The sequence below is a fragment of the Nannobrachium achirus genome, assembly GCF_963921795.1.
Source record: "Nannobrachium achirus genome assembly, chromosome: 2".
Lineage (NCBI taxonomy): Eukaryota > Metazoa > Chordata > Actinopteri > Myctophiformes > Myctophidae > Nannobrachium > Nannobrachium achirus.
The window spans coordinates 60275458-60291128 of NC_137811.1; the positions used below are offsets into that span (position 1 = coordinate 60275458).

General features: G+C 40.7%; 1 protein-coding gene across 1 annotated transcript in view; it reads right to left on the reverse strand.

Moving 5' to 3' along the window:
- LOC308294965 (uncharacterized protein) overlaps window positions 1-15671 on the reverse strand; it is a 66753-nt gene continuing 51082 nt past the window's right edge. The window contains exons 43-49 of the mRNA XM_080737901.1: window positions 12366-12503; window positions 10317-10617; window positions 9759-9782; window positions 8844-8924; window positions 8619-8740; window positions 2914-3077; window positions 1-208 (exon numbers count right to left, since the gene is read on the reverse strand). Coding sequence (XP_080594027.1) covers window positions 78-208; window positions 2914-3077; window positions 8619-8740; window positions 8844-8924; window positions 9759-9782; window positions 10317-10617; window positions 12366-12503 — 961 coding nt within the window. The 3' untranslated portion in view covers window positions 1-77. The remainder of the gene's footprint in view (window positions 209-2913; window positions 3078-8618; window positions 8741-8843; window positions 8925-9758; window positions 9783-10316; window positions 10618-12365; window positions 12504-15671) is intronic.

Here is a 15671-nt window from a genome sequence, read left to right on the forward strand (position 1 = left end):
ACACAGCAAACATTGCTCTGAGAAGTAAACACTCAAGAATTAGGCTATAAGGTGAACAAGAAAGTATTTCTTTATTTTCAAATCTGGCGGAGCAAATCTCTCTGCACAGCAAACACTGCTCTGAGAAGTTTCATCTCGGTAGACTCGGTAGATGGAATCGTGGGATCGTTGTTGAAAGTGCCTTCGTCCCAAAGAAAAGGGTTCTCACCTGTGCAAGAGCAGATGCATGTAACCATTAATTTTCTATAAAGGCATAATATTAAATGGTCATTATAAAAATAGAAACATTGATCACCTCACAAGTTTGCATTTATAGAATGTAGATCAAATGTCTCATCAATATTGAGAATAGACAAAACCATAAATCAGAAGATTGACAGTTGAATGGCATTATAGAATAGTATATTGCGTGCTAATGGATCCTTGGTACTTGTAATCAGACCTGAACTCTTTTAGCTGCAATCTGGAACTATATATGCTGTGGCGAAAGTAATGTGTATTCTGAAACAATTAAGGATTCTGAAACAATTAATGCTGCAGTATTAATATATTACCAGTAAGACTCCCTAATCGGGAGATAAGCAAACATCAGGTCGCATACATAAACTTTAGAAGGCAGTCATAGCCAATCAGGAGGGAATATGGTAAATGGGACAGATCCATGTTGATGACATGACTTTAGAGATACTGTGTAATGCTATGCATGATTTTAGGCCAAAATCTGTAGGAGCAGTGTCCAAAAATGTGTTTTGCTAGAATCTGCCTCATGGCTAGAGGAGGGGCATGTGAGAAATGAGGTTGAGGTGGAGGTTGTGGTTTGGCAGCCAAGGAGTGTGTGTGCAAAGTCTGGCATGGATAGGGGCAACGGTGGCGGAAATATGAGTAGGGCAAAAGTGTGACGTGATGTGACTGACAGACTGACAGCCGGTGGAGGTTTTGATAGTAACTATGATGATAATTATAATACAATATAATAGATTATAACAGTGATTATAACACAATAGAATATATTATCATGTATTACAACTATATCCTGGTGGTCTAAATGAAAGGTCAATGAGTGATCAGTCATGAAGTGTTGGGCCTAGCTCAGACCTACTCTGGATTAGATACCTTTTAGTACCATGTTTAGTACCACTATCACACCACTCTACCCAGGTCCTTGTAGTGGGCGGTGTGGGTGGTGTGGAGTGGGCGGTGTTGGGCATTGTCAGTAGAAAAGGGGCTTAAAGATGGGGTGCCATGATTTATTCCCTTCTAAAACATGATTACCAGGTATTATGATTATACTAGGAGGAAGATTTTTTCCAAAAAAGTGTACAGAAAGAGTTACAATTAGGTTATTATGTGGCCACACCCACCAGTTCATTAGTATGCCTGGTTGTCATGGTGGGTAGTGACCCAGCTGAAGTTAGCCACACCTATGTGTGTTGGGTGAATGGTAATTAGGGGAGGGGTTGATTCTATGATGTAATTGTATCTGTGTTTTTGGACGGGCACTTTTGACACACAAGGTGGAAGCCTCCAGCAAAAAACCCAAATAGAAAGGGAATACATAATTGCTCATAACAACCGCACCAGGGGGTCTAATGAAGTACTGTCAACCTCCTAGACACATGAAAAACAGAAAAAGTACAAAACTATGGCAACACCTCTTTAAGGTATATTAATGACATTGTTCAACGTTGAAAATGAGTGGTATTCCCCTTTAAAGGACTTGTGTCTCAACAGGATCTAGAAAAACATGTCCATGCATTCATCTTCAGTAGACTTGAATACTGCAACTATGGCCAAGCTGGCCAGTGATGTGTATCAGACCAGTTACCCTACCCATATATGGCTATCAGGGGAGATATGCTGTGAGAGCCCAAACATCCTTACTCAGTTATTCGTTATGTGAAAGTCCTACTCCTATGATGTCTATGACATCTGACATCACACCCTTTTATGCCCATACATGGAGATCCCGGTCTGTAGAACCAGCCACACAGATATGGGCCTTATGTGGATTCTGTAAGTGTGGTATGTGGCCGATGTGGCCTCCATATATGGGCATTCCCATAAGAAGTCCTGTCAGATATGGGCTTAATATTGATGACATCAGGGAACTCCATATAAGGGCATAAAAGGGATTCTGTTAATGTGTCATCACAGTGAAGCCGGAGCGTGATGTTATTGATGTTATTGTGTCTAAAAAGACATATTTAGCCACTTGTATGCATGCCCCCACCCACTGAAATCAAATCGTTGAAATTGATAAAACAATAGAAAGCATTCAATGAAAATATTTTAACACTCATCTTTTCTTTTCTCAAATTACAATCTAAAATATGAACCCTTGTTGTAAAAAAAAAAGTTGTTCTTTAACGGCAGTTCGCCTATTTACGGCAGTCCATTATTGGACTCCATGGACACATCTTCGCCTATGGAGTACATGTAAACAAGAAAAAGGAATCTTCGAGCAATACAAATAAGCAATTTAGCGTAAAATCCATCGCTCACAGTCGCAGCTGCAGAGGACTTGAGATTTAAAAAAAAATACATAACAATCATAACCTCAGATTAATATTGGAAGGCAGCTTTAAATAAATGGGACATAAATGTTCAATAAAAATCCAATACAAATATTTAATTGGACCCCAAATTAAGTTTATGCCCCTTGTGCAAGATACGGTACACAAGGGGCAAAGTTAAATTCCCTCCCCTTTTCCCGCGTGGGGAAGAAAATATGAAATATGACAGCTACCTAAAAATTACTTGCGGCAACATTGAGTTTGATGTCATAGTATCTTTTAGAAAAAAACAGCAGACCACACCAGCAAGCAACAACTACTATATAATGTACCTCCATGAGCCTGTGTCACCCCCGGTAAGTACGGTATTCATACTGGGGTTACATTATTTTTCATTTACCGTATAACGTCATTATCCGGCTGTGGTATGGATTCTCCTCCTCCAATAATCCAAGGGAATAGATTTTAGCCAGGTGATCTAATACAAGGAACTGGACACGCTTTTCACTGGTTTTTGTCAGGAGATGAAACAGGGACTCGATGAAACCCATATGCACCATGTGCCTGGAAAGGACAAACACAGACAAAAGTAAGACATTTCACAGATGGATTTGCTGATTATTCGATTTTTTATTTATATTTATCTTTTATGTTTTGGGATGTTTAGATACAAATGTTTTACCGTCAGTAGCACTATGAGATTTGTTTCAAATGTGAAGTGCATCACTGTATAAGACAAGTACCATTACTTATCCCACAACCTTAATTAGAATCGCCCCGTGTGTGTGTGTGTGTGTGTGTTTCCATCTGTAACTCCACGTTCAGCAGTTGTTCAATTGTCTAAAAAACATAATACAAAAATCAATAACGCATGTACCTTGCCCAACATCAACTTTATCACCTTCAGATGTGTCTCTACTTCTCATAATCCCCAAATGTTTAAAATATTTTGCCAAATTTTGGCCTGTAGGCGGCTTTGTCCTGTGATGCGATTTACATCACAAATGGGCGTCGACAAGCAGCGCACTCCCAGTCCGGGGGCACTTCCAGAGAGAGCAAAATCACAGTCTGTCTGCTTCACACCAAGGGGGACTAACAGGCACACACACAAAGGGGCCAGGCCCCCGCAGGGGGCTGTAGGCTAGTTATTGTTATGGGCGTCTTGAGACATTCCAGGGACAAGCATCTGGAAATACGCCAGCTCCGAGGCTGTCTTACCAGGGTGCAAAGCTTGCCAATGTCATTAGAATGCTTTATTCTTCATGCAAAATCAATTTCAATTGTGCCAAACATCAAATAAAAGTTTGTGCCCATTTCTTCCCAACATTTGCCAACACGTTAGGGTTAGGGTTAGGGTTAGTTAGGCATAGTTTTACTGAGGTTAGGGGTAGGTTTAGGCATAGTTTTACTGAGGTTAGGGGTAGGGTTAGGTCTAGGCATAGTTTTACTGAGGTTAGGGTTAGGTTTAGGCATAGTTTTACTGAGGTTAGGGGTAGGGTTAGGTTCAGGCATAGTTTTACTGAGGTTAGGTTTAGGCATAGTTTTACTGAGGTTAGGGGTGCACGGTGCAAAAGGAGCGCTCCCTATCTCCGGTTCAGCCAATCAAAAGCTTCCGTGGGCAGGGTTTGCCTAGAGCTGTGATGTGCCTGTGTTTTTCAACCAGTGGTCCGGGGACCACCAGTGGCCCTTGCGGGGGCTACAGGTGGTCTCCAGCTAAATGATGCAGAGTTGGTAACCAAATGGACCCTTATAGATCTTTAACTCTTGAGAGCGCAAAATAAAACCAAATGGACCCGCATGGATCCATTTGGATTACATGTGTACAGTGATGGGATATATTTATTAATCCGCAATGCAAGTCACACTAGCGGTATACTGTAAATATTATGTCAGTCTCAAGTGGTCTATGACATCAAACATCTATGATGTCAGACGTCAGTCATTTCCATATTTGGAAAAATATGGCCACATTTGTTCAACTTAAACAACCAACCAGGTCTGTGCATTTTGTTGGTGCACTAATAGTCTTTAAAAGACATAGAAGTGGCATTTTTGTAGCCAAAATGCCAATATTTATTTTAGGATGCAGAGGTAAAGTTGATCCCATGCCAAAACGCCAGCGCTCGCCCAGCAGTCTGCTGTCACTCAGGCGGATGCGTACACGTGCCCATGTGCGCAACCTCGCCCTTTAAAGCGTCTTACTGGTTGTATCCTACACGTTGCCAAGGCAATGCGATGCCGATCTGTAAGTTCAACAGCACAGCCACATTGAAGTTTAAAGGACAACTTTAGTTTTTTACAACAAAGGTTCATATTTTAGATTGTAATTAGAGAAAAGAAAAGATGAGCATTAAAATGTTTTCATTTACTGTTTCAATAGTTTTAGCCATTTTAGTATTTAGATTTCAATGGTTGGGGGCATGCGTGGCTAAATATGTATTTTTTTTGACAATTTCTATGTTACTGTTTACACCAGCCCCCATAAGTCACATCTGCCCATGAAATATTGTGGTGCATCTTGGGAATGGGCTTATTGTGTCTAAAAATACATATTTAGCCACTTGCATGCATGCCCCCAACCTGGGATGCATGCATGCATTTAATCAAAATCGTTAAAATCACTAAAATGATAGAAAAAAGTAATGACTATCTAAAATATGAATCCTTGAAAAAAAAAAGTTGTCCTTTAACTCATTTACTTTCAGATTTATTTATTTAGTTATCTCTCTCTGACAGGTTTTTCCATTACCTTTGACAAATTATAGAATAAAATCGATTAAATCTGTCCATCGATGGTGCACTAAGGTGCACATGATGTCATAGAATCAGGAAAAATTGTCCAGTTTCGATAATGCCATGTAAAGTTGGATCATGTTGATTGCAGGCTGCTCCAGACATTTTTTTTTTTAACAAAATGAATCAATTAGAGCCAATTGTCCTTCTCACAGCAACAACAACGCCTGCCATGCTGTGGAGCAGCCAAGGACTAAGCCTGACTGCATAGCTTGCAGTCAGCACTGGGTAGTCTGCACTGGGAAGCTTCCCACTTCCCAGTGCAGACTACAAAGTGCTGAGTCATGTTTTCTACCATCTATGGTAGTGTGCGCTCCTACCATAAGTATGGAAGCAGCGCTTGTGATTTTACACTTAACTGGCAGCCATCGTTATCCATCATGATATACACCTGTGATCCCAACAAAAATGTAATTAAGTATACAAAATAAAAATACGTATTGCTATCAGTGCTTAATTCCTGTACTTTACATGCCATGATTCGTCTCATGGTGCCATCAAACATAAATAATGATCAAACTTTGTCTTTGAAACTACACAAACATGTTTGTCCTGATCAAGGTCTGAGAACAGAAACGTCTTCATGAAATGACAATAATGAGATGTTTTGACAGTGTGCCTTCTTTTTATTCTTGGCACCTGTCATTAACATTTTAGGTGTGCATCCTTTAGTAAAAAAAATAGCATTGAAAACATGTTCATTGCTATAGATAAGACTTGCAATAGGGATGGGACAAAAAGTTGAATTTCGACTCGATTTCCAACTCGTTGCTTCTGTCGATTCTAAAAATGGATTTTCTTTTTCATTATTTATTTTAACAAAAGATTTAAATTGAATGGCTTTTTAAAAAATTGTACACGTTACTGTTTTCCAAAATAAACAGTTCCAAATGTAAACAATGATCAAATTTCTTCTAAATGGTAGAGGAACGGTGTATGTCTGTCATGGAATTGGGTTTGTGTGTGTGTGTTTACTGCACATGTACAGCATGTTTGGAAAGATCCAATATAAACTAAGCACACAAAGAAAGGAAACTAAGCATCGGGCATTCGAGGCATGAGCTACACAGCCAAACGTGTGGGTAGCGCCAACCAGAAATTTGCCAAATGGCCTGTAATACTGTTCTGCTGACATTCACTCTCGTTTTGTGCTTCAAGTGCTGGCAATTGAGTGTTATAGTCAGTCACAGGTGTGTGACAGTCACAGATGTGTGCCTAGCACCTGAGCATGGGTTCTGCATCTTGTTGAATTTGTGGTTTCTTCAAGCAGCAACACTGGTGGAAAGATGCAACGTTTGTCCCTTCAGGGTAGGGCCTGTGCAATAGAGCAACTCGAGGCTGGCGTTCCAGCATTCAGAGTGGCAGCATTATTATTTTGGTGTCAGCCCTGGTACCATTTCCAAACGTAAGACCAAGTTGTGTGAGACTGGTGAAGTCAAAGACAAACCAAAAAGTGGCCCCAAGGCACCCCAAGAAGACCGGAATCTTCAATGCTCCAAGCAACAAAGGTGAATGCCATCAGGACCCTATCCTGAAGGGACAAACATGGCATCTTTCCACCAGTGTTGATGCTTGAAGAAACCAGAACCCATGCAGAGACCAGTATGTTATACCAAAACCTTATAGACCAAGGTTATTCTCCTAAAGAAATTACAGACAGTACAAAGGCAGGGCTCTTAGCCAATGAGGAGCAGCGTTCTTGGTGACCACCAACAAGTGCAACCTGATATACTGTAAATAACAACACGTGGGCTCGAGACCAGTATGTTATATCAGTATGTTATACCAAAACTTTATAGACCAAGGTTCTCCTCAAATAAATGACATACACCCCCTCCACAGTGACACCCGTGGAGAACGGGGGGAATTGAAATACCAAATAGTAAATACAAAATCAACTTGACCAACTCCCTAAAATGGAGCCTGGGAAAATGGATCTGGCTGGGTCTTTGGCCCGAACTGTGTCTGATGCTATATTTCGCGTATTTTTCACCATTACTTTGAGACTGGTCGTCGTAGACAAGAGCGCCTCTCCGAGAGGCGAGAGCTATTGCGGAGGGTTGCTTGTGTGCGTCATGCAGGACAGTTGCATTTTCAGCTCAGTCAACAATCACCGTGACATCCACAATAAACTCAAACCTGTCCAGTGACAGTCCACTGTTACTGTTCAGTCAGAGTCCACGACTCCACAGTTCATATCCTCCTAGTTCGCTCGCTCCCCCTCCACCAGAGTAATCACAGACTGACTCCGCCAGTGGCGTCAGTTCAGCAAAAGCTAAGGTATGGCAACATGACTGGTGTCTTGCAAGCGCGAAGACACGCATGCAAGACACCAGTCATGTTGCCAATCCTTAGCAACAGGCATGATGAATTTATTTTAAGAAGTACATTTTATTATTTCCCCCTGTAGCCAAGGCATGGTAGCTGCCAATGCTGCCATACCTGCGCTGCGTGAGTGGGACTCATTCAATATGCAAAAACAGACGATAATACTCTATTGTTTGGGACCGTAATTACAACGCATGTCATTAAAAACAATATATATTTTATATTTGAAGGGTAAATACACAGTATACTTTATGTAGGCCAGGCACATGACACTACAGCATGTTGCGTGAATTCATGCGTTGTCATGTAAACACACCAACCCTACGGACAATACGAGCCAATGCGAGGTGTAAACGCGATACATGTTTTGGTAACGACACCAAAGCGACAACGGGACCCCCCCAAATTATATTGGGGGGGGGTCCTCCAGATGACCGCGGTGTGCTATACCGCTACTGACCACTAGTTGAGTATAGCTTTAATGTGCAACATTGTTTTCTCACTCAAAAGTAAACAAACCAACATAAAGTTTAAGTCTAGACTCAGAGTATGCACATTTCTAAAGTGACAATTTAAGGACTATATGTCTCTAAAATGACAAATTAAACACTAAAATGCTCACAACGCTTCGCAACACGGGACGTTGTGAGCATGTAGATCTGCTATTTTCACAATAGGACCGTGTTATACAAAATGTACTCCTCAACTCATAGTGCTCGTCAGGGTGGGGGTCCCCAGTTAAAATATGATTATTTGGGGGGTTACGGCCTGAAAAGGTTGAGAACCACTTTACAAGGAAAACTCTTGAAATAACACAGAGTGACGTCACCAACTGGGTGAAGACGTAAACACAAACACTGTTTATGCCAATCAGAGAGGGAAAAGGGGTGACATCATAATATTGAATCATAAGATGCCCGTAACCAGTTTCTCTCTAAAGACCAGGTTGTGTTCAGTGCTGGGAGGGATTTCTCGATTTCTTACCTGATCCATGCCTTGTCCTTGAAGAATAAGGGATTAGACGTTAATATCATTTTACGGAAGATGCCATTTTCTGGGTTCAGCAGCTGGATAATATGTTCACTAATTTCCCTGGTCATCATCAGCTGGAAGAATAGGTAAAGAAGCAAAGGAAAAAACAGGATTTGCTTGGGTGCTTGACTGTGATACAACTGTTGGAAAATGCAACAGACATATAAATGTTATCACCTCAATACGTCTATCTGGTTTCAGGCCCATGAGGAGGTTATAAGCCTCATAAGCCTTATTTTCCCGAAGCAAGCGAAGCACCTGTTAATACAGAAGGATTAAAAAAGAACAGTCCAAATAAAATTAAACCGTTTTAGCAATTTTTTTTAGCAATTAAACCGGGTTAGCATGTTAGATAGGTAGTGCCTTTTACCCATAAAAAATTGACAGAAAAAGGGATTTTCATTTCATGACCAGTGGTGTAAAGTAACTAAGTACATTTACTTAAGTACTGTACTTAAGTACAGTTTTTAGGTATTTGTACTTTACTTGAGTATTTCCAGTTTTCAGTACTTTTACTTCTACTCTATTACATCTCAGAGGCAAATATTGTACGTTTACTCCACTACTAAAACTTTAGTTACCAGCTGCTTTGCAGATATAAATGATTATATTGTAAAACATACATTAATCCACTATTTCCCTATTTTATACCGGGGCTATTTGAAAATAGCTGATCTACAAGCTCACAACGCGTCGCATTGTGAGCTTGTAGATCTGCTATTTTCAAACATTTTGTACTTTTACATTTGGTACTTTAAGTAAGTTTTTACGCCAATACTTTAATACTTTTGCTCAAGTACATTTTGAATTCTGGACTTTTACTTGTAAGGCTGGTCCCACACCAAAATGCATTTCAATGAGAATGGTGCGGATTTTGCAGAAATCCTCCACTGACATGAAACCGCCCCCTTCTCATTGAAATGCATTGGCGGAACGCGGATTCCACTCACATAGGTATTTTGGTGTGGGCACCCTAACCGAATATTTCTACATATCTGCTGTATTGACACTTTTACTTAAGTATAAAATGTGAGTACTTTTTACAACACTGTTCATGACATAGTAGTAAAAACAACATTGCTACTGACTCACCTGTTGCAGTACATTGGCAGTTGTCTGCAGAGAAACAGTGAGAAAGACATTTCAGAATAAATTAATTTACAAAAAAAGTGAAGTTGACCTGAAATATCGAATCCCCCCCCCCCAAAAAAAAAAGAATCCTTCACACGGCAAGCGACTGTAGCATCGTAAAGGCCATTATCCAACGAAGAAAAGTATGTTAAAGTTGTGTAATTGACTCTGATCTTCTAAAGTTACAAAACTAATTTCTAGAGATGAACCGAATATTCGGCCATTCGGGAATCTTTTCCAGCGTTTAGTCGAATGAGCGAAAGTAATAATAATAATTAATTAACAATTGGAATCTTGGGTCTAAGTGGTTAAAGACAACGCAGACGTCTCTCTGTCTTCCTCTGTATCATGTACGTGTCACCATCCTGGCCCATGCCCTATACCATCATCTTTTGAATGATATCCATCCCTGTTTATGGGTTTGTTCATGAAAAGGCAAGTTCAGCTTGTTTTGCTAACGTGTATTTGTAACCAACACAGACTTGACCACAGAGAAAGGAGACATTTTCTTATACAAACTTTTAAGGCAACCTCCTTTTCTTCATTGAATGCATTGTCCCAACTTGAATCCATTTCGACTTCTGCATTGAAACTTTTGACTTCATCGGAGTTGGGTTCACTATCCAACTCCAGTGTAGGAGGATCAGTAGACTTCTTATATTTACTCTTCTCAGCATTATACTCTTTTAAGATATCAGATCTCTTCTGATCTGAAAGCCCCCCAAGGACGGAGGCCCGGTAGGTGAATGCTCTGGGTAGCTGACTTAGTTTGTATGGAGTGAGTGATGTCAGTCCATTGAAGGCCACACTAATGTAGTCGCTGAGAAGAAACATAAACAAAACGATCAACCTTTGAGTTAAAACTGTAATTGCTGGACTATAAGCTGCGGCTTTTTCCCCATGTTTTGAACCCTGCGGCTTATACAAAGGTGCAGCTTATATAGAGATTTTTACAGCTAATGGCCAGTTTGTTTTATAATGGTCTTTAACAAGGATTTATATATAGATTTTCCGGCTAACGGCCAGTTAGTTCGTTTTATAATGGTCTTTAACAAGGATTTAAAAATAGATTTTCCAGCTAACGGCCACCAGGGGCTCTCTAGCGGGAAGCAGGAAGGACATCTGCGGCTTAGTCAGGTGCGGCTTATATATGTAAACATTTGTTTTTCGTTCTAACTTTAGCTGGTGCGGCTTATATTCAGGTGCGGCTTATAGTCCAGCAATTACGGTAATTATGGGCTCGATGAAAGCGAGCACACGTATGTTATCCTCATTATTTATCTATCAGACAGGCAGGCAGGCAGTCACACATATAAGTTCTCCTCAAAACTTTGGCACCTTTCTACTCCCACATATTTACACCGAAAATCAATATTCAAACATCAATGTGTTCAGCTTACTGTGGTGACATGTGCTATTACTTTTTATAACAATCGGCCAAAGGGTGGCACTGTAGGAAGCCTTTGAAAGTGCAAACTTTGGTATACAGGTATAGCTCATGCTCTGTAGATCTCCCACCATTTTGAAATATATGAAAAACAGTAAAAATCTATCACCTCCTGGGATTTTTCCGTTACACGCACGAAACCTTTTTCACATGAAATTTGGACTTATATCTACACAGGCTATGGGGTGAGAAGTTTGTACGTTAAATAATTATTTTTTAATAATTCAATGAATATTGAGTTTTATGCAAATTATTCTTCTGCCTCTAAATCATACATGCAAAGTCACATGTTCATAACATTTGGAAAAATATGTAGACGGTTAGTCCAAATATCACTGAAACCAATCTTATTACAATTGGCCAAAGGGGGGTGCTATACGAAGCGTTTGAAAATTCAAACTTTAAACGGGCATAAGTCATGCCTCGTTTTGCCTTGACTCAAGAGGAACACAAGTAAAGCTCTGTCAAGTAAGCTCCGCCCTTATATTTTCCGCCATTTTGAGCAGTTTGTAAAACGCTTAAACACGTTTTTATTCTGGGATTTTCGCGTCACGTGCACAGAACTTTTTTTACATGAACTTTGGACCAATATCTAAAGATCTGTCTGATTGGATTTCTTTTAAATTGAAACATTCTCTTTTATTAATTCAATGAATATTGCAGTTTTATGCAAATTATTCTTCTGCCTCTAAAACACACACAAAGTCACATTTTCATGACGAAATAGTGTAGAGGGTTAGTTTAATATCACTGAAACCAATCTTACCCCAAATGGCCAAAGGGGGGCGCTATATAATTTTGAGCAGTTTGTAAAACGCTTAAACCCGTTTTTAGCCTGGGAGCTGCCAGCAGGACTTTCTCTAACTGCTCACCAACAAATAAAAAGTAGACTAATTTAAATGTTAGGGAGGGACTAGTGGCGAAGAGATCGAGTTGAACTAAAAGACATCATTTTATGTTTGGTTGCATCTGAAATCCATGCAAATCACTATGTCATCTGGAATGCTAAAACATTACAGATGACAAAAATGTGACTAAAACTAACTAAATGGAATTTTATTCAAAAGACTATGATTAAAACAAAATCTAAATCTGCTGTCAAAATCAACTCTGCAACTTACACAATCTCCCTGTATTCTGCGTGCTCCTGGACGTGCTTGTAGATAGAGAGAAGGCCAGAATAATAATAGTTCTCATCCACTGAGTCAGCAGGGATCTTCTTCTCTTGGACCACTTTCCTCGCCATTTTGAGAAACAATCTGCAACACAATATCCATTCAAATCTGTCTTTAGATAGATAGATAGATAGATAGATAGATAGATAGATAGATACATAGATAGGAAGTTTTCATTCCAAAATCTTAATTTTTGCTGTGTTAGTGATGTCAGATATTGTACAGTAGGTGAGTCAATATAAGGTTTAACCCCCAAAAAATTGATACAAAAGGGTTTTCAATGGTAGTATTGGGTGTGCTAAATAACATACTCAAAATCTACCAAAATCTACCTCCCCGAAAGCCGCCATTTTCAAGATGGCGTTCAAGTTGACTATGGGGAGCTTAAAATGGCTATATCTCGAATAGAAAAGATTTTCCTAATATTTTGTCAACTGATTCTGGTACCTCTGGACATTCTTTAGAGCATACTAAAAATAGAGGAAAATATTCCTTTCAGAAAGGCTTCATTTTCAAGATGGTGCGTGACTGGCGTCCACGATGGCTGCAGAAGCTTTAAATGCCTATAAACCAGTAACACTCCCTAATCGGGAGATAAGCGACCGTAGGTCACTTATCTCCACAAATAGGGCAAAAATGTGTTTTGCCAAAATCTTCCTGATCCATGTTGATGACATGAGTGTAGACATACTGTGTAGTGATTTTCGTGATTTTAGGGCAAAATCTGTAGGAGCAGTGCCCAAAAATGTGTTTTTAAAAATCAGCCTGGAGGTGGCGCTATATGGGAGAGATTCATGTTGATGGGATGAGTGTAGACATACTGTGTACCGATTTGCGTGATTTTAGGGCAAAAATTGTAGGAGCAGTGTCCAAAAATGTGTGTTGCAAGAATCGGCCTCATGGTGGCGCTAGAAGAGGGCCATGTGAGAAATGAGGGGTGGGGTCTCCGCGCCGGCAAGGCGGACGAATAGGTACCGGCCCCGGCTGTCCCGGTCGCTCCTAGCCGGAGTTACGGCATTTTATGTGAGCTGCAGTGTAGGGGGTCCTCCACTGGGGGCGCCACCACTTTTGCATACGTTCTGGAGCACCAGGAGTGGGTGGTCCCCGGGAATTCCCCGTGAGCAGCCCCGTGGGGGTGGTCATTTGGTCAGTTTAGCACATTTGGTCATTTTTTACATCTGGGGGTCCCCCAGGGACCTGGGGGTCCCTGGAGCTCCGGGGGTCCTTGGAGGTTGTAGTTTGGCAGGTAAGGAAGGTGTGTGCAAAATTTGGCATGGATCGGGGCAACGGTTGCGGAGATATGAGCAGGGCAAGAGTGTGACGTGTGAGGTGTGACAGACAGACTGACAGACAGACTGACGGACTGACTTACACTTTGTGCAGGGTTTGATAGTAAATGCGACCTACGGTCGCAACTAGGATTTAATATGTAAAAAATCATAACAATTATGCACTTGGTGACACGTTTTTGACTTTTGGCATGGTGTTGGGTACATATGATATGGTTTTCAAAAACCATCGGCAACAATTTGGTCTAGCCCCCTAGTGGTCTGTTTGAAATTAATCTATTATTAAATAGGTCTATACATGGTTGAAACCCCAAATAATTGATGGAAGAGATTTTTCAATTGATTCTGTTACTATTAGGTATGCTAAATAACATCCTAAAAGCTTAAGACAAACAAACCACTGAAAAGGCATAATCTTCACGATGGCGTCCATGGGAGCTTAAAATGCATATAAATTGGGAGGGAATATGTGCCATCTTGAAAAGTATGCATTTCCAGTAGTACTGACCTATTTAATATTGGATTCATTGCAAACAGACCACTAGGGGGTGAGCCCAACTTGTGCACTTAAAGAGGCGGTGCCATAGATTTGTACTTTTTCTGTTTTTCATGTGTCTAAGAGGTTAACAGTACTTCATAAGACCCCCTGGTGTGGTTGTTATGAGCAATTATGTATTCCTTTTGTATTTGGGTTTTTTCCTGGAGGCTGCCACCTTGTGGGTCAAAAGTGCCAATCCAAAAACACTGATACAATTACATCATAGAATCAACCCCTCCCCTTTTACCATTCACCCAACACTGTGGGTGGAAACTTCAGCTGGGTCACCACCCACCATGACAACCAGGCATACTTAATGAACTGGTGGGTGTGGCCACATAAAAACTCTTTATGTACACTTTTTTTTGGAAGAAATCTTCCTCCTAGTATAATCATAATAGCTCATACTCATGTTTTAGAGGGGGAAAAAAATCAGTGCACCCAATTTTTAAAGGGATATTCCACTTAAAAAAAAACGTGGTCATCGTCTACTCAGGTTTTTGTGAACACCCTGGACAGTTTTTAATTTGCTTGATTTAATATTTAGATATTGATATTAATTTAATCAGACACTCCCTATCCAGGGCCCATTCCTATGCAATTATTTCTTACAGGATGATGTTATACCTGCTGGGCCTTAGGCCTGACGCACCTCCAACGGTGCCGATGGAGGACTGTGCATGGCAGGGGCGTCCACTTCCCTGAGCCTAGCCTAAACCTGACCGCATACCATAAAAGGAGTTGTGCTGCAGGGTCTTCAGCTGGGGACCACCGCTCACTGATGTTTCGCCCCTTAACCCAGAACATCTCCCGGTGGCGGGGCAGTGCACAGGGCAAACCCATTGTAACTACAAACTCAATTTTAACCATGATCGATTGATCAAAAACACCCATCCTTTTTTCTAGTGACTCATACTACCCTCCTAATACGTGAGCTGGCCGTGTTTTTTTTATAACTTTTTTCATTTATTGTCTACACCAGGCCGGAAGGCATGGCCGAGACTATGATTTCGCCCCTGTCTGTCCGTCCGTGTGCGTGAGTGTCTACGTGTTTGTGGACAGCTAATCTCCGGATCTCCAGAAATTCAGATCTGCTTTTTATAGCGCCACCAGGAGGCCGACTAATGTAAAACATTTTTTTTGATAAAAATCACGCAAATCAGTACACAGTAGCTCTATAGTCATGTGAGCAAGACTGATCTGTCTAATAACCAGAGTAGACGATAAAATGACCAAACTTTTTTTTTATTATTGTTTTTGTTTTAAGTGGAAGCCTCTCCAAATGGTCTAGAATGCTGCAGCACGATTGGTCTTCAACTAGCCAAAAATGTCATGTCTCAACCCTTCTCCGCTCCCTCTACTCCCAGTTGCTGCCCGCACAGAGTACAAAACACTGATGTTAGCCTTCAAAGCAGCAAAAGTATG